This window comes from Monodon monoceros, unplaced genomic scaffold (assembly GCF_005190385.1).
Source record: "Monodon monoceros isolate NGI ecotype Baffin Bay Population unplaced genomic scaffold, NGI_Narwhal_1 Super_Scaffold_2, whole genome shotgun sequence".
NCBI classification, from domain to species: Eukaryota; Metazoa; Chordata; class Mammalia; order Artiodactyla; family Monodontidae; genus Monodon; species Monodon monoceros.
This window is the reverse complement of record NW_021703776.1, coordinates 1,695,223-1,722,174: the sequence shown is the minus strand read 5'-3', so window position 1 is coordinate 1,722,174 and position 26,952 is coordinate 1,695,223. Positions and strand designations below refer to the sequence as shown.

Below are 26,952 nucleotides of genomic sequence, written 5' to 3'. Positions count from 1 at the left end.
CTGACCTCTGATCTTTCCCTCCAAACCTGCTCCACCGGCCTTCATCTTGATAAGTGATGGCTTCAGTCCATCCAGCTGCAGAGCCCTAAACCTTGGAATCATTCTCCATGCCTCTTTCTTTCAGACTCACAATCTCCAGTCTGGAAACTGTGTTGACTCTGCTCTCAAAATGTATCCAGAGGCCAGCAACTGTTACAACTTCCTACCACGCTCCTCCAAAACGCCATTATCTCTGACCTAGATGACAGCAGCAACCTTCTGCCTGGTCTCCCAGCTTCTCCCCTCACCCGGTCCACTTTGAACCCAGCAGACACCATGACTACTTTGATACACAAGTCTGATCTGGCCACTTCACTGCTAACACCCTGCTGTTTACAGTCTCTGCAAGTGCCCAGCAAGATCTGGTTCCTGGGTACTCCCTGACCTCTTGTTTTGCTACCCCTCTCTTACTGCACTGTAGACTCCTGGCCTTTGCTCTTCCTTGACACCTCAATCACACTTCTGACACAGGGCTTTTGCTCTACGTTCCCTTTGACTGGGAAGTAGTCAATCCAGATATCTGCACATCACTCACTTCCAAGTTCCTGTTCAAATCTCATCGCTCAAGGAGGCCTACCCAGACCTCCTAGTTATTCTGGAAGCCTGTTACTCCACACAGGACACTCTTAATATCCTTATCCTCTTCTATTTTTTCTCTGCTATTTTTTCATTGACTCATCACCTTCTAAGATATGATCTATTTATTTATTACGTTTGTGGCTTATTGTCCGTCTCCCTTTAGAGTGAGTGCTCATTGGAGGAGTCTTTTATTCACTGGTGAATCTCACAGCCTAGGGCATGGACACATAACAGATACTTTATATGATTTTCAACTGAGTAAAAAAGTTCTTCAAACTTCTCTGCTCTCATTTTCTATGATGCTGGACATCCTTATCTCGTCCTCTCTCTCTGAGCCTTTCCTTTCTGTTTTGGTTTTATTTTTCTATTAAATATAGGTTTTCTTCCTTTAACTGTTTATTTTAGCAATCAATGTAAGTAAGTAAAGAATTGTGTCCGATAGTCTTTGAATTCCTCACAGGATCCAGGATATTGTGGACACAAAGGAGATGTGTTATTAAAGAAAAAAGAAATACATTTTTAAATCAAATTCTACTCGGGAAAAATGCTTACTTTTGTGTAGAGGACTTGTAAAATGAGTCTTTTGCATTATATTTCTTGTTTGATTGTAAAAGTGGTTCTCCATCATCCTAGAAGGGGTGAATAATAAGTTTAAAAAGATTAGATGTAAATGAAAATTGCTAATGTTTTATATTCACCATGCTTTCTTTTTCTCTCATTCTGCATTTTTCTTCTTTCAAAGCACGTCTTGGATCCACCAGATTTAATGCTTTCCTACTTTCTTCTATTGTCTTGGAAATTTACATTGTGTGTGTGTGTGCGTGTGTGTGTGTGTGTGTGTGTGTATACTCCTACTAATTAAATTAAAACTTACAAATATATGTTATTCTACTCATTTCTGATTTTTGGCTTAATAATTTTTTTAAGATTGAAATGTATGTAATTAATTTTAGACCTTTCTTGTTTTCTAATATATACCCAAAGACTATTTTTTTTCTTCTTAGCAGAGTTTTAACTCCTTTATACAAAATTTGATATGTTTCATTTTCAAATTTATCATTCAGTTTAAAACATTTTCTAATTTCTCCTGTGATTTCTTCTTTGACCCATGGATTATTTAGAATTGTGGTGTTTAATTTAAAAATATTTGATGTTTTCCTAGACATCTTATAGCTATTTATTTTTAATTTAACTCTATGGTGGTTTGAGAACATATATAGTAAATTACAGTCACTGATTTTTGAATACTAAACAAATCTTGCAATCCTGGAATAATCCCCACTTAGTTGTGATGTATCATCCTTTTTATATATTACCAAATTCAATTTAGTAAAATTTTGCTAAGGATTTTTTTGTCTGTTCATATCAGACTAATTTTTGTTGTAACATCTTTTTATATTTTGGTGACAGGCTTCTTTTGTCCTCAAATATATTATTTGGGTAAAATGATAATATTTCTTCCTTAAATATCTGATCTTGCTCATTAGTAAAACTACCTAGCCCTGGAGTTTTTTCTGTAGAAAGTGTTTTGATAATCAATTAAACTATTTAATAAGTATAGGGCTCCTCAGACTTTATTATGTCAGTTTTGTCGTGTTTAAAAGGAATTTTCTCATCTTAGCTAAGTTGTCAGATTGACTGGCATAAAGTTTATCATATCCTTTATTAAAAAATAAACTGTATTGAGGTATAATATACTGCAATGAACTAAATTCGATAAATGCATACAATTTGATGAGATATTATAGCTGTGTATACCCATGAAAACACAACAGACAAGATCCAGAGCATTTATATTTTGCAGAAGTATTTCTCATGCCCCTTTGCATCCATATCTCCCTCTGTTCCCAGGCCAGGGCAACAAATGATCTGCTTTTTGTCACTCTATATTGGTTTGCATTTTTAGAGGTTTATTTAAATAGAATCAGTTGGTATGTAATATTTTGTTTCTGGCTACTTTCATTCAGTATAATGATTTTGAGATTCATTCATGTTGTTGCATGTATCAGTAGATTTTTATTGCTGAATACTATTCCATTGTATGACTATGCCACAATTTGTTCATACTTTCACATGCATGTGAAAATTTGTTTCCACATTTTGGCAATTATGAATAAAGCTGCTTTGAATATTTATGTTCAAGTCATTGTGTGGACATACATTTAAATTTGTCTTGGGTAAATATCTAGGACTAGAATGGCTGGGACACTTGATAGGTGTGTGTTTAACTTCTAAACAGTGTTAAAGAGTTTCCAAAGTATCTGTAATGTTTCACAATCCCACCAGCAGTGTGTGAGAGTTCCAGTGTTCTGGATCCTTGTCAATACCTGGAATTTCAGCCTTTTAAATTTTAGCCATTGTGGGGATATACTGTTTTTCACTAATGACTCAGCATGTTGAACATCTTTTCATGTATTTTTTAGCCATTCTTATTTTTTTTGTGAAGTGTCTGTTCAGATCTTTTGTTCATTTTTCACTTGGGTTGTTCGTCTTGTTATTGACTGATTTTAAGAGGTTTTTATACATTATAGATACAAATCCTTTGTCATATATGTGATTGTGAATATTTTCCCATTGTGTAGCTTGCTGTTTCATTTTCTTAACAATGCATTTTGAAAATCTAAATATTAAAAAAATTTTACAATCTTAATTTTATATTGAGGCCTATTATCCATTTTAAGGTTAATTTTTTGTATATGTTAATATAGTAAAACTTGATTTTTTTCCCCATAGGATATCCAGTTGTTTTAGTAATATATTAAGACTTCCCTTTCTTCACTAAAATGCCTTGGCACATTAAAAAAATCAAATGGCAATATATTAGGTGGCTCCACTTCTGGACTCTCTTTTATGTTCCGTTAATCTGTATCTATCATTTTCCCTTTGGTACTGATTATTGTAACTTTATAGTAAGACTTGAAATCAGGTGGCATAAATCTTCCAAGTTTATTCTTCTTATTCAAAATTGATTTAGTTATTTTAGGTTTCCGTTTTATATTGATTTTACAATCAGCTTGCCAATTTCTTCGAAAGTGTCTCTTAAGATTTTGATGGAGTTTGCATTGAAAGTATCTATAGATCAACTGGGGAAGCATTAACATATTAACAATAATAAGTCTTTCAGTCCATAAACCTGGTTTGCTTTCCATTTATTTAGGTCTTCTTTAATTGATTTCATTCATCAATGTACTCTAGTTGTCAGTGAAGAAAATGTGCATGTGTTTCACTAAATTCTATGTTGATTTTGGCCCTATTGTAAACAGAATCTTTTGAAATTCCATTTTCCAATTGTTGCCTTCTGATATGCACAAATACAATTGGTTTTTGTATATTAACAATAAACTTATGCCTTTAATAAATTCAGCTATTACTTTTAGTAGTTGTTTTGAAGATTCCTGAGGATTTTTATAAATATTAGGTCATCTCTATGTAAAGATAGATTTGTTTCTTCCTTTCCAATATTTATGACTTCTACCTCTCTTCCTTACCCTGCTGCAATAGCCATTACCTCCATTGGATGGAAAATAAAAGTGGTAAGAGCAGGCATTTTTGTCTTGTTCCTGATTTTAGAGAAAGAAAATTGTCTTTCATCATTACTTTAGCCTTAGTTCATCACAGATGCCTTAAATATCAGGTTGAGGAAGTCCCCTCATAAATGTAATTTGTTGAGAGTTTTTATTACAAATGAGTATTGATTTTTCCCTTCTTCCTAAGAATAGTCTTGGTTATTTCTGATTCTTTGGTTTCTGCATCCATTTTATAAAGAAATTTTCAATTTCCACAAATACACAGATAGGATATTGATTGAAATTACATTGAAACTGTAAATCAACTTAGAAAGGTCTAAAAAAACTTTAAATGTTGAGCCTTCCAATCCAGATAATAGTATATTTCTCTATCTATTTGGGTATTTTAAAATTTCTCTCAATACACGTACTAGTTTTGCCACAGGGTTCTTGAATATGTTTTGTTAGATTTATTACTCAATAATTAATAATTTTGATGCAATTTTAAATGATAGCTTAAACTTTTAAAAAATGTTCTGCTTCTCACTGATATTTAGAATACAATTAATGATTTTATAATAATATTTATTTCTAGAAAACTTATTACACTCATTTTTTAATTTCAGTAAGTTAACTGCAGATTTAATTGGATTTTTAACATGCGTAATCATATTATCAAGAATAATAGATTTGTTTAACACTTTCTAAGTTGTATACTATTTTTATATTTCTTTGATTTGGCTGGCTAGGAACTCCAATGTGTAGAGTTCAAATATTGTTTGATTTACCTTTTCATAGATATCTATTTTTAATTTGAGGATAATTTTCAGTTCTTTTCATCAAACTTTTTTCTTTTTTTGCCTATGTTTAGATGAGTATATGACTTTTCTACTGTGATACAGTTAGTTATGTTTACCGATTTCCTAAAGTTAAGCAAATTTTACATTTCTGGGGTAGACTTAACTTTATCATGACTTAACTTTAGTAACCACGTGCTATATTGCTAGACCCTAAACATGTGTGTGCATCTTCAGTCTTTACCTGATACCTTTCATTACTGATTTCTACCTTAATTCATTTGCAATCAGAGCATATTCTGTGTACAATTTCAATTCTCTTAATTTATTGATTTATTTTATGTCCCAGAATACAATTTACCTTGGTGAACCCTCTGTGTGAATTGACAAGAATTCCTATTCTGCTATTGTTGTGTGGACTATACCAAGTAGGTCAAGTCAGTCAATAATGTTTTTTTATATCTTCTTTTTATATCTTCTTTATCTTCACTTTCTTTTTCTGTCTACCTTTTATATCAGTTACTAAGAATGGAGTGTTTAAATCTCTGATAGTGATTGTGGATCTGCGTTTCAGTTCCATCACTTTTTGCTTCATGTATTTGAGTTGTGTTATTAGGTCATTTTATAAATTGACCTTCTTTATCATCATGGAATATCTATCTGGTAAAATTTCTTGTTCTGAAATCTACTTCGTTTGATATTATTACAGATATTTCTGTTTTCTTTAACTCTTTTTTGTGCATCTTAAACTTTTATCTATTTTTATTTAACATGGTTTTCTTGTAGCCAGAATATAGTTGGGTATTAATTTTTTTAATCCAACATAAAAATTGCTGACTTTAAATTTAATTATATATAGTTAGAGTCAATATAACAATTGACATAATTTGGTTTAAATCTAGCTTTAAAATCTAGCTTTATTTACTATTTGCTTCACCTCCTTTTCCTTTTGCATTACTTTGTTTGGATTAGTTAAGGTAATTTTTTTCCTCTTTACAATTTAATTTTATCTCTGCCTATTAGCTTTCTTTCTTTCTCTCTTTCCTTCCTTCCTTCCTTTCTGTGTGTCTCTCTCTCTTTCTTTCTTTTATCATGGTCACTCTAGGATTTACAATACACGTCTTTAATTCTAGGGTTTACAGTATATTACACCATTTCACAAATGGTGTAAAAATTACAACAGCATATCCCCTGACATTTCATCCTGACATTCCCTGGGTTACTGTTATACAGTTTACTCCTACATATGCTATAACCTCTAACTACTTGTAATGGTTGTTTCTTTCTTTTCTTTTCTTTTTCTTTTCTTTTTTTTTTTTTGCTGTACGCAGGCCTCTCACTGTTGTGGCCTCTCCCATTGTGGAGCACAGGCTCCGGATGCACAGGCTCTGGATGCCCAGGCTCCAGTCGCGCAGGCTCAGCGGCCATGGCTCATGGGCCCAGCCGCTTTGCGGCATGTGGGATCTTCCCGGACCGGGGCACAAACCCGTGTCCCCTGCATTGGCAGGCAGACTCTTAACCACTGCGCCACCAGGGAAGCCCTGTAATGGTTGTTTCTTTAACAGTCAGTATACTTTAACTTAAAAACAAAACATAGTATTTTATTTTTACCCACATATTTACCATTTCTGTTGATCTCAAATCCATTTCATTGTGGAAATTCAAATTTCCATATACTTTAGTTTTTTCTATCTAAAGAACTTCTTTTATGTCTGCTAGCAATGAATTTTCTCAGCTTGGTTTTTCTGAAAATGTCCTTGTGTGTTTTGACTTTATTTTTGAAATGTGTTATTTCTGGTTAAAGTATTCATAGTTGATTTTCTAAAAATTTAAAATGTGTTTTCATTTTATTCTGGCTTGCACAGATTCTGACAAGAAACCTACTGTCATTTTTACATGTGTTCCTCTGTACATAATTTTTTTTCTCTAACTATTTTAGGATTTTCTCTTTATCACTGTTTTTCCACAATGTGGTTGATGTGCATGGTTTTATTTATCTTTACTCAGCTTGGCATTTGCTGAATTTTTGGGATGTGAAGATTCATAATTTTCTTCAGTTAGGAAAAATTTGGGCCATTATTTCCCAAAATATTTTTTTCCCACTTTCCTTTTTACCCTGGAATTCCAACTACATGTATGTTAGACTGCTCGACACTGTACCACAGCTGACTGATGCTTTATTTGTTAATTTTCTCTCTGTATTTCATGTTCGAGTTTCTACTGCTATGTCTTTAATTTCACTGACCTTTTATTCTGCAGTGTCTAATCTGTTCTTGAAGCTATCCATTTATCTTTCATTTTAGACATGGTGTTTTTCTCTAGAAGTCCTTCTGAGTCTTGTTTGTATGGCCCATTTTCCACATCATCATAGTGTGGTCTCCTCTACATCCTGAATGTAGGGAACACATTTGTAATAGCTGCTTGAACATATCCCTGTCTGCTTGTTTCTTCATGTCTGTCACTTCCGTGTCTGGCATTACTGACTTACTTTTGCTCCTGGCTATGGGTAATATTTTTCTTCTCCTTTGCATAAAAATCAATTTTTAATTGAGTTTTGCTTATTTTGGATGTTAGTTTATTGGTTACTAGAACTTATTTTAATACTTAAATAGTGTTAGATTCTGTTCCAGCACAAAGTTCAGTACTTGAAATCAGTTGGGTGCTTTTGAGGGTTGCTTTTAAGCTTTGTTTATTAAAGTCCAGAGGAAGCTTTAGAGTAAGGCTAACTAAGCCTGACTTCAGAGGTGACATCCTTCTGAAGCGTCCACCTGACATCCCATGAACTAAAAAGTTTCTTCCTTCTACTTTGTGGGGACATGGACATCCCCTGCCTGTTTGAGCTTCAGAAAATGATCATGCCAGTTCTTTACAATAGGTGTTTCCTCAGCTTTGGTAGTTTCCCCTTAAGGAGGCACAGATCATTGCTCAAAGATCTGCTCATTCTCTGTCCCAGATCTCCAGAGCCCCCTTGCTGTAGCTCCCTCCTCCCTGGTATCCTACTCTGCAAATTATGCTTGACTTGCCCCTCACCCCCAGAACACCAATCTCTGTCTCCTCAACTGCATGAAAGTGTGAAGCTTTGTATGGATTTCCCTTCCCTGGACTGTGGTTTAGAAACTGTCTCTGGGTAGTAAGCCAGTATGATTGTGGAGTTCACAATGTTCTTCTTCCTTCCTCAGAGAGCTTAGTACTTCACTGCCTCTGGTCTAGTGTCTGGAAGCCATTATTTCTCAAAATTTGTTCAGTTTTCTACATTATTAAGGCAGGATAGTTGAGCGCATGTTATTCCATCTCCTGTACTTCATTAATTTCTTCTGTTATCTTTTTTCTCACTTTGTACTATTGTTGTTTTCCTTTGCGGTCCATTTTCTAGCATTTTGAGAACAGATTTTCATTCATCAAGAAAGGTGCTACTGGTGTTTAGTGGGGAGAAGCCAGGAATGCTGCTAATCATCCTACACTGCACAAAATCTCTCCCACAACAAAGAATTATCCAGCCCAAAATGTCATTGCGCCAAAGTTGAGAGACCCTGGTTTAACATATTATTTCCATTCTATCATTTAGTTTTTCTTCAGGGACTCCAATTATACATATATTCTTTCTTCTTTGCTTATCTTTGCTTATCTTCCTTTTCAACCATTTTCACTCAGATATTTTTAACTAATTCTTCATTCTTCTTCTCTTGGATGTCTTCCTGCCTTTATTCAAAGTCCCCCATTAAATTTTTATTTTAATTAAATCTTATTTAATTTTAGTTTCCTTGGGCATCATGTAATTAGAAATTAGGTCTTAATTTTGAAATGAATTTTCTTTCACTTGTTTCACCTAAAATTTTATTTGTAAATCTTTGAATTTCTTTATGCAGGCAATTTTCATATTCTCAAATGCTTGCCTGAAAATATATAACAAACTTCAGAGTGTTATATTACAATATTTTTTAAAGTTGATTTGGGGAGGAATTTTCTTCACTAAGGTATTTTGATTCTTGTTTTCTGTTTTATTACAGTTTTCTTTAATTAATTCTGTGAATTTTGTGTGGTTTAATATTTGTAGTTCAGTGGTACCCTCTTCTGTCAGTGTAGCAAAGTACAGTTTCTTTAATAAAGTTTTCTCCTTATCTTAGTTGACTGTTACCAGAGGGGTTGTAAAATCTCCAATTAAATAATTCTTTTTGCCTTTCAGGATCTTAAATTTTCCTCTTTTCCTTCTTTTTTTTTCTTTTAACCTTCTTCTCCTACACAATCAATTCCTTTCAGAAACTGCCATCTCAGATCACATGTTCTTTTAACTCCTTCTCTGTAGACTTAGACTTTGACATTATCTATATTTTTAGTCCTAGACTTTGTCTATTTATCCACGGTTTTGACCAATTTTAAGCTGGCTTCTGTCTACCATGTAATTTTTCCAAAGCTGTCCTTATTTACCAAAAAAAGGGTTTCTGTTGAGATGTTGAGACATGACTTGTTAGGATTTTCTGTTTTCTTTTCTTTTGAACTTGCAGTAATTTGAAATTTAGAACTTCTCTGCCTTCTAGTTATGGTGATGGTAAGGTTTTTGTATACTGTCATTTGTCTTGTTCTGCACTGTTTTTGAGGCTATGTGGGGATGCACAGTTTTATGAGGTCAGCATTATATTTGGCTTCCCCAAAGTTATATATTTTTGTTCTTCTTGATTGACATTGGCAGATATTTATCAATTGTTTATCAATGAACCAACTTGTGGCCTTGGTGTTCTTTTAAAATATATCTTTGTTTTCTCTTTTCTTATTTCTCATTTTATCTTTATTATATCCTCCATTCAACTTAAAAAACTATTATTTTTTCTCATTTTGAGATGGATGCTTGCTTAGTTCTTAAATTTTCAGGTTTTCTTCTGTTATAACATATTCATTTAAGATTATTAAAAAAAAGATTATATATTTTCCTCCAGGGACTGTTATAGTTGCATTCCCACACGTTGCTACAATAATTCTATTTTATTTATTTTTTTATTTTTAGTGATAATTTTTGTTTTTATCCCTTAGAAGTGTGTATACAAGGAAACTAAAAGTAAATGAGCACCAACAGTTACAATTCCAGATCTCTTCCTTTTTTAGAATTAGCAGTAGTCAAATTAATATGAAGAACCTGGAGGAGGCCAGGTAGCAGAAAAATATATAAACTATTGACCTAAATATCTTGACAAGCTATGTAAGTATTAGAAAATCACTTATTTCTCTCTGGGTTTGTTTCTTCATCTGTTAAATGAAACTTCAGAATTGTATGATTCTTACTGAAATAGTTACAGATGAAATTATATGATGCCTGATATTTTCTTTAAAATAACTGAGTGAGTTTAGGATTGGAGTATAGATTATATAAAACTGGCCAAATAATAACTGCTGAAACTGTATGATGGGTACATAGGAGCTCTTTACATTATGTCCTCTACCTTTGTATATGTTTGAAATTTCCCATAAATTTTAAAATTAATAATATTTTAAGAAGAAACAGATGATTCTTTGCCTCTCATTTTCACAAATTTTACTGCAAGAGGCAAGTACTATCTGGCATCGACACACAAAACCAAGATCACAGGCAACATCTTCAAAATGTTAAAAAGAATAAACTATGTTTAATCTGAACAGAGTCGATAATCTTCATATTGGATGTGTACTATTTTTAAAAACTGATGGTCTTGATATTTTTTTCACAGATCATGAGAACCAGTCCATCCTGACCACATAAGTGACTTTTTTCTTCTTCTCTGGTTTGTGGTGATTGTCTTAGATATTGACAATGTAAGCTGTAGTTCTGATCTTTTATTTGGTTTCTGTTTGACAGTGGAGAATCTGGAGCAGGAAAGACTGTGAACACAGAGGAGCGTGTCATCCAGTACTTTGCAACAATTGCAGTTACTGGAGAGAAGAAGGATGAAAGTGGCAAAGTGCAGGTGGGTCTGATTGGTGTGTCCGAATCAAGACTGTCAGAGTGCTCAGGAAGCCCAGATGTGAGGACTGCTCTTGTCTTTGCAGGGAACTCTGGAAGATCAAATCATCAATGCCAATCCCCTGCTGGAGGCCTTTGGCAATGCCAAGACCATGAAGAATGACAACTCCTCTCGCTTTGTGAGTCTCTGGGTCACAGAGGGTTTTCTCAGGGCTTAAATGCCCCAAAAGGCATATATGAGTTATTATTCAATCTCTTCTTACTCGTGCACTTCCAGTTTTGTATGTAATGTCATCTTTTTCACTTGCAAGGGTAAATTCATCAGGATCCACTTAGGTACCACAGGGAAATTGGCTTCTGACCTGATCCAAGTCCCTTCTGCCATGTCTGTATCTCCTGTAGTCTGGGGATGATTTGTAATTTGCCCCCTCTCTAGGTTTTCTTCAAAGCTGGCCTGCTGGGTCTTCAGTCAGGGACACTCACTGGCTCCAGGCTGGTCCTAACCATGGCGGAATCACTTCTGGCCTTTCCTTCCCTGGAGGCGCACTCCTCCCATGATCGATTTTATTTTTTAAATTGAAGTACAGTTGATGTACAACATTATATAATCTACAGCTGTACAATATAGTGATTCACAAGTTTTAAAGGTTATACTCCATTTATAGTTATTGTAAGATATTGGCTATATTCCTTGTGTTGTACAACATTTTATTATTCAGTTCAAGATATTTTCTAGTTTCCTTTATGATTTCTTCTTTGGCCCATCACTCATTCATAAATACATTTTTATATTTCCAAATGCATGATTTTCTAAGGTGTTTTGACCTGTCATAATAGTCTTGTGGGCAAAGAATATACTTTGTATGACTTAAAACATTTGAAATATTTTTAGACTTGTTTTATGGCATAGTATGTGGTAATTTTTGTAAATGGTCCTTGCAAAAAGATTTATTTTTGTATGTCTATTAGGCTGAGTTGTTAATTGTGCTGTTTTATTCTACTATATCTAGTTCCAGTATATCTATATGTACTATATTCCCCAGTATCCCGTTGTCCTGTTGATTGGCACACAGTTTATGATGATTCCTATCAGCCTGAGTCATTAGCAAATATTTCAGTGCCTTTGCAGATAAAAATCCATGTTTAGCATAGAGGTCACCCAAATAAACCTAACATTGTTAGTGTTATGCACTACTAACAAATATGAAATCTTTGACAAAACAATTTCTGCTACATCAATATAATTTCTACATCTTTTCTGAAGATTACACATAAACATGGGTAAGAATAAGAGCTGTGTGAGAGATGGAGCAAACAAGCAAATAAAACCAATGGATCTACTGTCAAAAATGAGGCATGTAGAAATGCAAAATCACATCAATTTTTTATTTCTAAAAAGTATTCTAAATTACAATTGACTACAATCCATTTAAAATGTTTTAGATTGTGAGCTTTTCAGCAATTTACAAGATTTGTCACAATTACCTGTTTCCTGTGGGCAATGTATTGATAAAGTTGGTGAGTGATGTGTGGCTAAGATTGGCCCTCCTCTAGTTTTACGGGCAAAGATTCTGAAATCTGTCATTTCCTATTGCTCTTCTTCAAGAAGGTAACTAAATATTTCCTAGCAGGGTCTGAATTTATGTCTCCCCATTTTCTGGTGGTTCATATTATGTTCATCATCATCTTGGTTTATCATGTCATTGGTATCATGGCACAGTCTTTCACTGGAATCTGGATTTTTCTCTTCCACTTCCTGATTAGTCTTGTAAGCTGCCACTTCTATGTTATGTAGCTTCAATTTCTTTATGAAATGTTTTAGTTTCCAGGTCCTCAAATTTATCATCTACATAATTTCCTAATAAATATTCATTTTCTAGTAGCTATTCTTCTGCTGGTACATCTTCTATCTCTGTTCTCTGAATGTTTTGTGTGTACTATTTCATAAAGAAGTGATTAAATTTGATCTTTGACTTCATCTCTAGTGCTCTTGGAATCTGATTCAATGGAAACCTCTACTAATAAATCTAGATATTTCCTAGTTTCTTCTGACAAGACTAATAACATTGAAGATTTCTCTTTATGTCCTGATACTTTAGCGTCATTCACATTAAGATCCTCCATCACCAACAATATCATGTTTCAATTTCCTAGAATTTCATGTTCAACAAGACCTAACAAAAGAAAACAACTGATGCCCAGATTCTAAACAATGCAATTACCATAAACAATGTGAAGAAATAACTTTCAAAAATTTCCTTCTTTCCATTTTTGTGTCTTCTGTGCTTTGTCTGTCTCTTGAGACTCTTGCTGCCATTTTTGTTGGTGCTGGGGCTGACACCAGCTGCTGCTGCTGCTGCTGTCATGATTGGCTTACTAATAATTAATCCTTAATGTACAGCAGAATATGTGAGGGGATGCCACAGGGAACTCCATAAATAAACAGCAGTGGATATGATAATTGTGTCTTTACATGTTGCTTCTCTCCTATTCTCTTACACATCTAGAATTCCAAATAAATATATGTTTTTCTTTTTCACTGTATCCTCTATGATTTTTACTCTCCCTTTGGTATTTTCCATCTTTTTGTAAATTTGTGCATCATCAAGAGTATTTTCCTCTCTTTAACTGTGTCTAATCTGCTACAGCACCCATCTACCTTATTCTTTGCTTACTGTATTTTTCAGTTCTGGTACTACATTTTTCTAATTTTGCATTTTCTAATTTCTAACTTATTTACAAAAATTTCGAGCTTAATCTTTTTTCTTTTTGAACATTTTATGCATATTTCCAATGTCTAGAATCAATTTTTGTCTCTCTTTGTTTTCTCTCATTTCTGCTGATTCTCATTCACAGTGTCCTTTCTCTTTATGCATTTGGTTACTGTTGATTATGTGTTAAACATTATATTTTAAAAGTTATTGACAGAAATAATTTGAGGCTTAGTAATTAATATACTATCATCCTCCAAAGAAGTTTTATTTGTATGTCTGGATTCTGGGAATGATAGCAATCTAGGATCACCTTAATACCAGTTCAAGACTTGTTTTTCTCTTTTATTGTGAAGCAGCTGTAGTCTGTTCAAGGCTTTTTACTATTGATCTACCCTTACTTCTAAGGTGAAAGCCTTCAGGTGTAGTGGGTGGTTTTCAAAGACCAATTCTAATTTTTGGTGTTTTATACCCACGAGGCTAGGAAATGTTCAGTTAAAGTTTAGTTTCCCTTTCCAGAACAGCAAATTGCTGTAAGGCTGAAGTGACCCTAAGTGATAGCTTATATTTTAGAGTTTCTACCCTCTCATTGGCCCAGTAATTTCTCTCCACCTTATTAGCTTTTTGACATTAAAAAAATGTTAATCCAGTTGTTTTTCCATTGGAAGTACTGTCCCATGTTACTTAGCTACCACTACTGGTAGTAAAATATCAAGATTTTGCCATAAAAGTCTAAGCTTATTTTAAATTTAAATAAGTATGCTCTATAAGCTTTTGCAGGACAAGCACAAACTTCAGAATTCTAATTCTACAATATATAGCTAAGTAAAGTATGTAGCCTTGCCATAAATTTGTAGCCTTAGATGGAAAAAAAAAGGCATTAATGCCTTCAATTTCTTATAATGTTCCCTTTCATTTGCTTTCACAGGACTTACCAGAAGGAGCAATAGACTCTTTGAAGAGTCTGGAGATGGAATAAGTGAAACTAACAAATTTTCTTTACCCTTGTAAACAAATTCTGCCTTTTATCTGAATTTAGAATAGCTCAAAACAGTTCAAATCTCCCTCATTTCTAATGCTTTAATTTTCTTATAGAGAAAAATGCATAGACAAAGAAAGACATGAAGCCCTGGCATGGGTGGATGGCATCTTGAGTAAAGGAGGCATTGGTGACATTTATTTTGAATGACCTTTTTATTCCATGGCCATATACCCTAGTACATGATTTGTGGGAGGTATGCTCCATTCCTTTTTGTGGTAAAATTATAAAAGGCAAAGGGAGAGGTGGGGAAAGAGGGAAAAGAAGAAATCAATCTGTATCTCTGAGTACAGATAATTTATCAGGCAGATCAACTTTAGGAAGGAGTACATACAAGAGTAACAGAAATGGAAATTGACTCCTTGAAAGCATCCGTATCTTTATTGCTAATAGGCATGGGTTTCTTTTTGGAGTGATGAAAGAGTTCTAAAATTAGATTGTGGCAATGGTTGTACAATTCAGTGAATATCCTAAAAAAATGAAGAAAAAAACCCCACTGAATTGAACACTTTAAATGGGCAAACTTTATGGTGTGTAAAACATACCTCAGTAAAGCTGTTTTTTTTTAATCCCTTGTCATATCTATGTATTCCTTGGGCAGTCTTCAAGTAATTTAAATATCACGGGTTTAGAATCTATTAATCCATATAGGATGATTCAGACATATATCTAGGTTTAAAGTTTGTGGTCAAAAGTCAGTTGCTAAACATCACAGGACTTCAGATTTCTCAAACAATATGGGGATAACAACACTGTCTTGTCCAGAAGCAGGGACTCAAACACAATTTTTGTTCAATTAATACATGGTGGGAGTGCTCTAGGTGAAGTGTAGGATATGACAAGGAAAACACACCAGTGGGAATGTGGTTTCAGCTGAAATCTAGCTTTATTCTGTTTCTTCAAGGAAGTCAGTCATTGGCCAAAGCCTGAGTGGTCAATGTGGGAGGGTGCAGTGTCCAGCTGGCAGCTGGCAGACATTTAGTGGCTATTGCCTACTGCCACTGGGGAGGGTGCACTTGCCAGTAGAGGGGCCTGTGTTGGGCACTACCATCATCTACTACTCATTCTTCTTCCATAGTACTGTTCTGTTGCAGGGATGCACAGACATGCATAATATACAATAACTGTGAACTTCTACATAGTGCCTGGCCCATAAGGAGTACTTTATAAATGGTAGCTATTTTTTTTAAACTTTTTATTTTATATTTGGAGTATAGTTGATTGGCAATGTTGTGTTAGCTTCAGATGTACAGCAAAGTGATTCAGTTATACATATACATGTACCTATTCTTTATCAAATTATTTTCCCATTTAGGTTGTAACATAATACTGAGCAGAGTTCCCTGTGCTATACAGTAGGTCCTTATTGGTTATCTATTTTAAATGTAGCAGTGTGTACACGTCAATCCCAAACTTCCTAACTATTCTTCCCACCCCCCACCCTTCCCCTCTGGTAACCATAAGTTTGTTCTCTAAGTCTGTGAGTCTGTTTCTGTTTTGTAAATAAGTTCACTTGTATCATTTTTTTTTTAGATTCTGCATATAAGCAATATCATATGATATTTCTCTTTCTCTATCTGACTTACTTCACTCAGTATGCGTAGCTATTTTTTACAGGGCATAAAATATCAAATACAGACAAGGAAATAAATTGATTACAAATACTACATAATGCTATGCAGTAAGAAAACCTTACGGTACATGTTGCTTTCTCATCAAATGTATATAGGTGATTTACTGAGTATTCTTCATGATGAGGTTGTAAGGCAGTAACTCTCAGTGGGCTTGTCCAACCTGAAAACAAGAATGTATGTGCTCTGGGTACATACGTAAGAAATACAAATGTACACAATGCAATAGGAATTTCTTCTTCCACCAGAAATACTTCCTACTAGAAAGCTAAACTGTGTGGTATTGATTTTTCCATGGATTATCTAACAACTTTTCTCAGCAGTGAGAACAGAAGCGCTCTGAAATTTATGAGTTAGATTAATTAAATAGTGTACAATTATTTGTTATTTATTATTTATTATTGGAAGAGATCTCTTGGGCACTATTAATCTGTGCATGTGCACGCAGACAGGTTGGGGATGGTGGTGACACAAAGGACTTTACTATGCAGATAATTGAACCTAATGATAAGAGATGGGCAAATATAAAAGCTGCCTTCAACAAATATTTACCTCACCACAAATGAAAGCAGATGAATGTATAAAGATGGAAAACAGGTTTCCTGGTTTTGAGGTGCTCATGAACAAATGGAAAAGACAGACATGTAAGTAGGTAATTTCAGTACAATGTGGTGACTGTGATCACTGTTGAGCTCTGAGTGCTGCGGGAGTGCAGAGGAGGGCCATCTAATCCAGCCAGATTGTAGGGAGTTAGGAACATCTTCCTGAAGATAAGGCCTGACCTCATCTTGACAATTGAGTATGACTTGGATAACAAAGGGGAAGTGGAGGAAGAAGAGTCATTCCAGATGCGGGAACAGTATGTACAATGGTAGGCTTGCCCTGTGAGAGCAGCATCACAACTCTTACTGAAGGTTGGGTATAGCTACATCTTGAAATGGCAGCCAGGGAATGGTGGAAGATGAACAAAAGAGGTAGGCCAATGTCAGGACATGAAAGCCTTGGACCTATCCTCCTTGGTAAGTCTTAATAAGAGAGACTGATAACTTTGGCAAATTACTCTGGTTTGGACAGGGGACTAGTGTAGGTGAAGATAACGGTTGTACCACAGAGATCCTTTTCCTACCACATGGGTTCTTCTAACTTGGTCCTCCACTTTTTAGCTTTGCCCCATGAATTAATCTAACTCAGCAAAAGATGAACTAAAATGTTAAAACTGGGAGCTAGCTGGACAGTACAGAGATATCTAAGCATAGGTGAGATGAATTGTGACAGGGATTTGGGATAACACAGGAGCACCCTGGTCACCATGGATAGCAATCTGGTGAAGCTCCATAAGAGACTACAGAAATACTTGGGGCTTAATAATGTATATACTTCCTGGCTAAGGTACCACTGTGACCTCGTGAATTACTTGACCCCCCTGAGTCTTATTTTTCTTACCTTTAACGATTGCTGTCAGGGTTGTAAAAACTACCATTAATGTATTTAACGGAATTGGCAAATTTCTGGCATGCAGTTTATAACATTATCAGTTAGTAGTTGTAACATTATTAGTACCTATAGTAGTAATGTAGTAACATCATCTTCATAATGATGATGCTGATTCAGTCAATATTTGACCAAGCAGGACAGAACCTGCAAACTCAGAAGTGGCAATGAAGGGCTGGAGAACGGGGGACCCTCTGTGGATTCTGAAGGTAAGTGACAGAGAGTAGCACGTGAGAAGGCCTTGACACAGCACTGCTGGCTGTGAAGATGGAGCAGGCCATGTGAGGAGACTCCAGGAGCAGAGTGCATCCCCTGCTGCCAGAGAGCAAGGAAATGGGCGCCTCAGATGTCAGGGACTGTATTCTGCACAGTTAGAATGAGCCCCAAAGTAGATTTCTCCCCAGACCCTCCAGATATGAACAAAGAGCACACCTTGACTTTGGCAGTTGGATCTCAAATAGAGAACAGAGTTAAGCCTGCTCAGGTTTTTGACCCACAAACTTGTCAGTAATAAATGGCCTTTGTTTAAAGGTGCTAAGTTTGTGGCAGTTTGTTATAGCAGCAAGAGAAAACTAATACAGAAGCGGAGGCAAGAGGCCAAGGCAGAGTGAGAGAGGCCGTGCTGAATTCCACGATCTTTTCAGTTTTGAGAAGAACGATAATTCTGTCTGTGACTCAGCTGGCCAAAGAAAACCCTCCAGTAGATTCTCATGCCATCAGCAGCAATATGGTGCTTTTTGGTATCCTCTGATTTGAAGCCATTCTAGCAGTTACTTAGAAAAAAAAAAAAAAAGGAAAGTAGAAGAACAAGAAAACTAAAATTTTGACTTTAAGCCAGAGTAGAAGTAAACAGGGCAATGAATTACAACTATATACCTCAGGGGCACTACGCTTACATCTAAGTATGATGACATCCTTTCTTCTACCTTGTTTCAGTAACTAGTGCTGCAAAATAACCTCAAACCTAGTAGCTTAAAACAACCATTCATCATCTACTGGGACTCTGAATTGTTCTGTCATAAGGCATAGCTCCGATAGCTGAAAATGTTCAAAATGACCTCACTCACATGGCTGGCAAGTTGGTATTGACTGTTAGCTGGGAGCTCAGCTGGGCCTGATGACCAATGCCTTATTTTTCTTCCCCTCTGGATCTAGGTTGGGTCTCTCACAAAATAGTGACTGAAACTCCAGGGGAACAATCCCTAAATGACCAATCTCAATGTGCAAGTACTTACCAGGCCTCCACTTGCATCATGCTTGCTAATATCTTATTGGCTAAAGCCACTCATAGGTCCAAGCCCAGAGTCAACGTGAGAAGGAAACAGACCTCATTTTATGGTAGGAAAAGTGGTAGGCACACGCAGGAAGGGGTGAGCTGCCAAAAGCCACTTTTGGGAACAGCTATTACACACCTCTCCTTCATAACCCACAGTCTCACTTCATTGCTTTCATGCCACCAAACAAATATCAAGTCTTTTGTCAAGGAAAGCACTGTATTATTTCCTCGACAAAAGTATTTCCTCATTTATTAGAGATTTAACATGTTTAAAACTGTGATCGTATTTTTACAGTGAATGGGTTTTTTGTGTAACCCATGAAACTGTATGAGTTTGGAGGGGTCTACCATGAACACTATTTTCCCATAGGCCTTATTATTTTTATTATAAAACATTTCCATAACAAGGTGCTTTTAAGGAAGCCAAAACCTTAGAAGAAAGATTCAAGGACTATTCTATGTATTTTTTTTTATTCATGTGTTATCTCTCCTCTAATGGTTGCAGACAGGTTTTTTTTTTAACATCTGAAATACCCTTTGTGAGTGGTCTTCCCTGAGTTTTCTTTCTCAATATAGCAAAAGGTAGGTTAATTATGTTGATATTTTCAAAGAACCAACTTTAGGTTTAGGTTATTTTTTCTGCTGTTTTTCTATTCTCTATTTTATTTATATGAACCAAACATCCAACCTTCAAAATACATGATACAAATATTGACAGAATTGAAGAGAGAAACGGCCCTACAATAACAGTTGAAGACTTTAGTACCCTACTTTCAATAATGAATAGAACAACCAGACAAAGATCAGCAAGGAAGTAGAGGACTTAAACAACAATTTGACCTAACAGACATTTACAGAACACTCAAACCAACAGAATACCCAAGCGGAATACACATTTTTCTCAGGTGCACTTAGAACATTCTCTAGGCTATATTGTAGGTGACAAAGCAAGTCTTAGTAAACTTAAAAGGACTGAAAGCATGTAAAATATATTAATACTTTCTGAACACAATGGAATGAAACTAGAAATCAATAGACTGGAATAAAATTAAAAACTGATATATGAAAATTAAACACCACACCCCTAAATAACCATTGGGTTAAAGAAGAAATAACATGGGAAATTAGAAATTATCTTGAGACAAATGAAAACAAAAACATAAGTAATGGGGTTCAGCAAAAGTAGTGCTAAGAGGAAAACTCATAGGTATAAATGCTTGTATTAAAGAAGAAATATCTCAAATCAACCACCTAAATTTACACCTTAAAAAACTAGAAAAAGAACAAACTAAACCCAAAGCTAGCAGAAAGAAGAAAATAATAAAGATTAGGTCAGAAAGACACAAAATAGAGAATAGAAAAACAATAGGGAAAATCAATGAAAGCAAGAGTTGGTTCTTGAAAAGATCAACAAAATTGACAAACATTTAGCTAGACTGACTCAGAGAAAAAGAAAGAAGGCTCAAATAACTAAAATCACAAATGAAAGAAGGGACATTACAACTGATTTTTGCTGGAGGTCATTGAGAGGACGTGACCACCCACTGAGCCATGAGCTGAACTCAGGCAATCAGAGGCTCCTACCCCCTCCTCTGTCCTTGAAATGAATGTATGTTCTGCCCACTGTTCCCACAGGAGGAGCTGTTTCAGGAACACAGCCTTGAGAGAGTAACGCTTCGTTGAGACCATCTGGACAGTATACGTGACTGAACCCTGTTAAGTCCTCTACATAAACTTGAAGATTCTGGAGGGTGGGTGCAGAGATCTATTCATCTTAAGGCACCTAAGACAAGCATAAGTAAGTTTCCTCGGTAATTAAACCTGCCACCTACCCGTCTGGAGAGTCTGCCTCTTTCTCCTTGCCCTGTGAGTACAGGGGCCAGTTTTGGATTTCACCTGGGGAACTCCTGAGGTTTAGAACCAACAATTTTACAGAAATAAAAAAGGATTATAAGAAAGTACTATGAACAGTTGTACACCAAACGATTATATAACCTACATGAAATGGACAAATTCCTAAAACCACATAGCCTACCAAGACTGAATCATGAAGAAACAGAAAATATGAACAGACCTATAACTAATAAGGAGATTGAATCAGTAATCAAAACTCCCAATGAAGAAAAGCTCCAGATCAGATGGCTTCACTGGTAAATTCTACAAAATATTTAAAAAAGAATTAACACTAATCCACTTCAAGCTCTTCCAAAGAAATTGAAGAGAACACTTCCAAATTCATTCCATAAGGCCAACTGATACCAAAGCCAGACAAAGACACTACAAGAAGAAATGGACCGATATCCTATGAATACTGATGCGAAAATCCTCAAATACTAGAAAACAGAATTTAACACACATTTGAAAGGATTATACACCATGACCAAGTGGGGTTTATTCCTTGAATGTAAGGAATTGTAATTGTGCATTAATACATTGTGTGGCAATGTAAAATGGATTAGCCACTATGGAAAACAATAGCTGGTTCCTCAAAACATTAAACACAGAATTACCATTGAGAAATTCCACCTTTCCGTATATACCCCAAAGAACAGAAAATGGGATCTTGAAGAGATATCTGTACACCCACGTTCATAGCAGCATTATTCACAATAGCCAAAAGGTGAAGCAACCCAAGTGTCCATTGATGGATGAAAGGATAAACAAAACGTGGTATATACATAAAATGGAAAATTATTCAGCCTTAAAAAGGAAGGAATTCTGACATATGCTACAGCAAGAACACTGCTGTCCATGAGGACACTATGCTAAGTGAAACATGCCAGCCACAAAAAGACAAATACTGTATGATTTTGCTCATATGAGGTAGCTAAAGTGGTCAAATTCATAGAGAAAGAAAGTAAAATGATTGCTAGGGGTTGAGAGGAAGGAGGGAAAGGTAGTTAGTATTTGATGGATATAGCATTTCAGTTTGGTAAGATGGAAGGAGTTATGGAGACGGACAGTGGTGATGGCTGCACAACAATGTGCTTAACACCAATGAATTACACACTTAAAAATGCTTAAGATGGTTGTTACTGAGGGTGTGTACCCCAAAATTCATATGCTGTAGCCCCTACCCCAATATGATGGTATTTGGAGGTGGGGCCTTTGGGTAATTAGGTTCAGATGAGGCCATGAGGGTGTGGCTCCCATGACAGGATGGAACTAGGAACAAAAAACAACTGACCCCCGTTAAATGTCTAGATAAGGTTGAAATAGGACAAAAAATCAGTGATATAATCTTTCAGGATCTTGTTTTGATATTTATGAAAGTCCACTGAAAAGCATAATGGTGTGTGATATAATTAATTCTGAGAAGATATCCTTCTTTATCAGAATGTATGAGAAATTATGTGTATTTAGGTTTGCTAAAAACTGCAAGTATTTCTTATTTATAATTAATGATTATTTCCAGAATCACTGAAAGCATTGGCCAAATTATATTGAAATCAATCCCTGAACTTCAAGTATTGTTCTTTGAAACTGTTAATAGCTCATAACAGCTACTACTAATTAAATGCTTTACCAGGTTCCACGAATTTTGCTAAGTATTTTACCCATCTTAATTCATTCAATTCCTACAATTTTATAAGACAATTTATGTATGAAGGAACTGAAAATTCTGGACTTTAACTTAACATGACTTTGTTTAACTTTACAACATCTAACAAATGTTATTGGTTCATTCCTTTGTCAGATATTTTTACATGAATAACGGTAAATAGCCCTCGCTATTATAAATTATAACTAGTATCTGAATTTTATAAATAAGGATACACAGGCATAGAGATTAGCAACGAGTCCTGGGTCATGGTGCAAGTAAATTTCCTGCCAGGAATAGAGTACAGACAGTCTCACTCTAGAGCCTATCTTCTGCATTCTGCTGTACTGATCTAGGCAGTGAAATAGAGGCTAGATGAGCTCTGTATTTGGTTCTGAACTGTTGGTGCAAAGTCTGTTATCCCTATCTCAGTCATAAGTTAGCTTCTTCACCTCTAATTTGTTGGAATGCTTTGACAGTTCACTCTTAGGAAAACTTACAAAAACAAATCAATATTGTTCTTAAAAATTACACTAGGTTGGGATTTTCTGCTTACAAGCTAAGTGTCATACTTGTCTAAAATAGGACTACAATGAAAAATGACTTCGATTCCTTTAAAGAAGAGTTCTTGATAATGACTATTAGTGTACATTGAAACATTAACGAAAGATTGAGCTCAAGCTCCTTTCTGGACAGATCAGAAAATTGGTCACTAGTTCAGAATCAGTGAAAACTGTACTATGGCTGTAAGACTGGCCTGAACTCATCAATGGTTCCTTCAATGTGAATTGCATTTGATTCTCAGTAATACCTTATTTCCCTAGATGGTATTTCAAATGGATTATAAAATAATTATTTCTTAAAATGTTATTGGACCTCATTTATATATCTACGTGAACATTCCAAACTAAGGAATTTCCCTAAGCCTACCCGCTGAGGCCACAACTGGAGTGCACATTAAAAGCATAGTTCTTATCCCTTGCTTATCTCTCATCAAATTGTTCTTTTCTTGTTCAAGAGTGGGTATCTGGAGAGTGTGGCTTGGGACCATTATTTTGTGGGGCTTTGCATTTCTACTACCTTTGCCCTGATTCGTACTCCCTTCCTAGTCCCAAGTGCCTATGGCCTCTCTTCATGGAGGAGTGGCAGGAACCATGAGCTTCCACTGCTCCAAAAAACAATGATGTCACTGTTCCTCCACACAGCCTCCCTAGGCTTCTGGTCTGTGGCTGGGCACTGCAGAGGAGTGGTGAAGAGGGCGCAGCCCCTTAAGGCTAGAGCAAGCTCAGCATCTCTTGCTATAGCACTTGGTCTTTGCCTTTCCCACATGCTCAAACATGTTAATCTCTTTTCACTCCCTGCCTACCAGGCACATTCCATACAGGAACACTGCCCGTGGATTTCTTCTGGAAGTTTCTCACCACTTCTGGGCCAGGCTTGTGACACCCTCTGGGAGTTCTTACAGAGAAACCAAAAGGTGCAGCAGTCAGTGAGTGTTCATCAAAGTCTGCCTCCAGGAATGTGGTGGAGTTATTTATGCAGGGGTTGCCTCTCTTCAGCTCCTGTTCTTACAAGACCCCCAAATTTACTTTCAACTACTTTCGCATTGCATTTCAGCTCCTGTAACCTAACTCTTTGATAATCATCAGCAAATTAATTTTTTCAAAGGACAGAGACAGAGAAGGAGGCATGATACACAATTATCAAAGTTAAATATAAATTCCTTTGTGGCAAAATTAGGTTATCTGTGTGTTTAGAATAAATTATCTGATATATACTTTGTGTTGGCCACATACTGATGAATGTATTTTTTGAAAACCAACTATTTTTTTACAAACAGGTTTAAAAAAGGCTTATCATTCTTATTACTTTTTCCTTACAATCCATAATTTAAAAATAAGAATTCCTTATTTGGTCTTTTACAATTTTATGTCAAATGAACTGCTAAATCTTAGATCCATGCTCTTCTCTCTCATTTGAGTGTTTAAAAATTACAAAGCCCATGTCACTTCATTTACCTCCAAGTCTTGCTCTGATGGAAATGTCTGGTACTGCCCTGGAATTCCATCTCCTGTCTTGTTTTAGTTCTTCTAGTAACATTTTTTTCCTTTTTAATGTCATCTGAAATCCTGTGTCTGGCCTGGGAACTCGATGTTGAGGTTTCACATCACTGAAATCTACCAAGCTTGGTATGGTTCTGCCAATGCCAGGCTTTAAGTCAGCATCACCACCAGGACTCACAAACCCTGAACAGGTGTCACCTAAGGGTACATCATCCCGAAGTGGAAATAATGGATAATCTGGCCCATACGGTGTGGGATAAGGATAGTGTAAATGATAGTCTGGCAGGACTGAAGGGGGATAAGGGTGAAATTTAAGAAAAGTAGGGTTGCCTTTCTTTTCAATTCTGTCACAGTCATGTCTGTCCTCAACTCCTTTCACAAAAGGCATGTTCAGTTTTCGTAAGAGAGCATGATAGTGTGGGTAATCTATATTCTCAACAGCCTTTGTTCTTGAAAGGAAGGATCCTTCAGAGATACTTATCTTTCCAGGTGTGTGCTGTGAATCCATATATACGGCCTTTCTCTTTAAAATTGTGGGTGACTGTATATTAATTGCTTCTGAAGTCTCCTTTCTCTTTAACTATAAAACTCTTATATTTCTAACCACTGACGATTGGTTAACCTAACATAGTTATTGATTTGGCTTTCTCAATGTCAATAGAGTTTTTTCTTTTAAAAAATTTTTAAGGTAAATATTTTTTCTCCATCAAAGGAAGTAAGGGATCAGAACAGAAAAAACTAAACGAAACAGAGCCCATGTTGCTTGGCAACAGCTAGAACTCTAACACATTGGACCATTTATTAGATACATCATAATTTAATTCTTAGGAAAAACAAAAACAGACTTGTCAGTAAAATCTCCATGACAGTTTCCTCAGCAATGCTCAGGAAAACTGTGCTCATTTTACAATTTTTCCATAAGTTGATACTTTATGGGTAAATGAGATTCAGTAAAGGGTATAAATAAAGCAGTTAATGAAGAGGCAATATATTTTTTAAAACATATCTCTGATATACTTTAAGTATTTACCTGATAGATATAAAAAAGTACAAAACACACTGCCTATATAAATTGTAAATTTAAATGCAGTGCAAAAAATGAACATGTATTACATTACAGTTAAATCAATGTATCTAATTTTTGAGGAAAGTAACTTGCAATTTATAGTCAAAGTACAGGTTCATCTTTTACGTGCCCTACATTATGCTTACTTACCTTTTTGCTACCATGATGGCAGAGTAAGAGCAATGAAGTTCTTAATCTCATTTCAGGAAACTACAGTAAGTAGCAGCTATTAGCTCAATGCAAAAAAAGACATCATCAGTATACTGTTCATTTAAAAGCTCATTTCAACTAGGTAACTTGGTCTTGCGCGAAAACTGCTATCAAAGGAATTCCAGACAGTAGAATTCGGGCACAAAAGCTAACACCATCCCTACTGGAGTAAAAAGTGCAAATACGAATAACAGACCCACTTTCTTTTTGATTTTCAGCAATCAGCTTTCCATCTTTAGAATCACACCATACATTAACTAAGATCTCCAATATTACTTCTTATTCTCAGGTTGAATATTAGGAATTTATACAGCAGACCAAGGCAGGAGGGACTGAATTACAGAAAACAGAGATTTCAAGATTTAGCATGGTCTGAACAGTCCTCTCTGCTCTTTATTCTCTGTAAGTCCACAGTCCAAAGTTCATTTGGTAAAAATCATGTTGTGCAGGTTGACTTGTTTATAAAAATTAAAAGGAATTTTAGCAGAATATATATCCAGACAAATATAGTGATTTATTGGGCACTATTCAGTAAAATTTGTTTACTAGGTGTGCTCAAAGGAAGTGCAAGACCTTGACCAAAATGCTGGCTGGATCTAAATCATGCAGGTCTCTTTACTAAGACATGCTTGAACAGGCTGTACTCAATTCAAGACTTTATACAGATTAGAAAGGATTCCTAAAGAAGTAAATCTACTCAGTAGAATAAACTGTACTGGATACATTTTACCAATTAGCACATGCATAAAGATAGCCAGAAAACTCAAGAAATAAGCAGAAATTTCAATTTCCTTTGTTAATAAGAACCAAGGACTTCTTTGGATATTTACGTAATCCTTAAGAAATGTCTTCATCCTGGTCCTGGTCCAAAATGAACTCTCCTTCCTTTCTGCTAGATGTTTTCTGTTCTTTTCTTTTTTAAAAATAAACGGGTTATTTGAATGCTTACTTTATACCAGGAACTATCCTAGGAGTTGAGGTTAACATGGTGGCAAAACAGACACGATTCTAGCTGTGAAGACATAGTTGGTAAAGCAGGCCAGCTGAAAGACAGCAAGGGGTGATGCTCTCTGT

The 26,952-nt window shown here is 35.5% G+C and overlaps 1 protein-coding gene across 1 annotated transcript in view; it reads right to left on the bottom strand.

Annotated features, from left to right (window-relative positions):
• The window catches only part of SPATA48 (spermatogenesis associated 48), a 58,665-nt gene that overhangs the window by 31,231 nt on the left and 482 nt on the right, over positions 1-26,952 (bottom strand). Inside the window, exons 3-5 of the mRNA XM_029233968.1 lie at positions 24,558-25,125; positions 16,297-16,394; positions 1,171-1,247 (exon numbers count right to left, since the gene is read on the bottom strand). Coding sequence (XP_029089801.1) covers positions 1,171-1,247; positions 16,297-16,394; positions 24,558-25,125 — 743 coding nt within the window. The remainder of the gene's footprint in view (positions 1-1,170; positions 1,248-16,296; positions 16,395-24,557; positions 25,126-26,952) is intronic.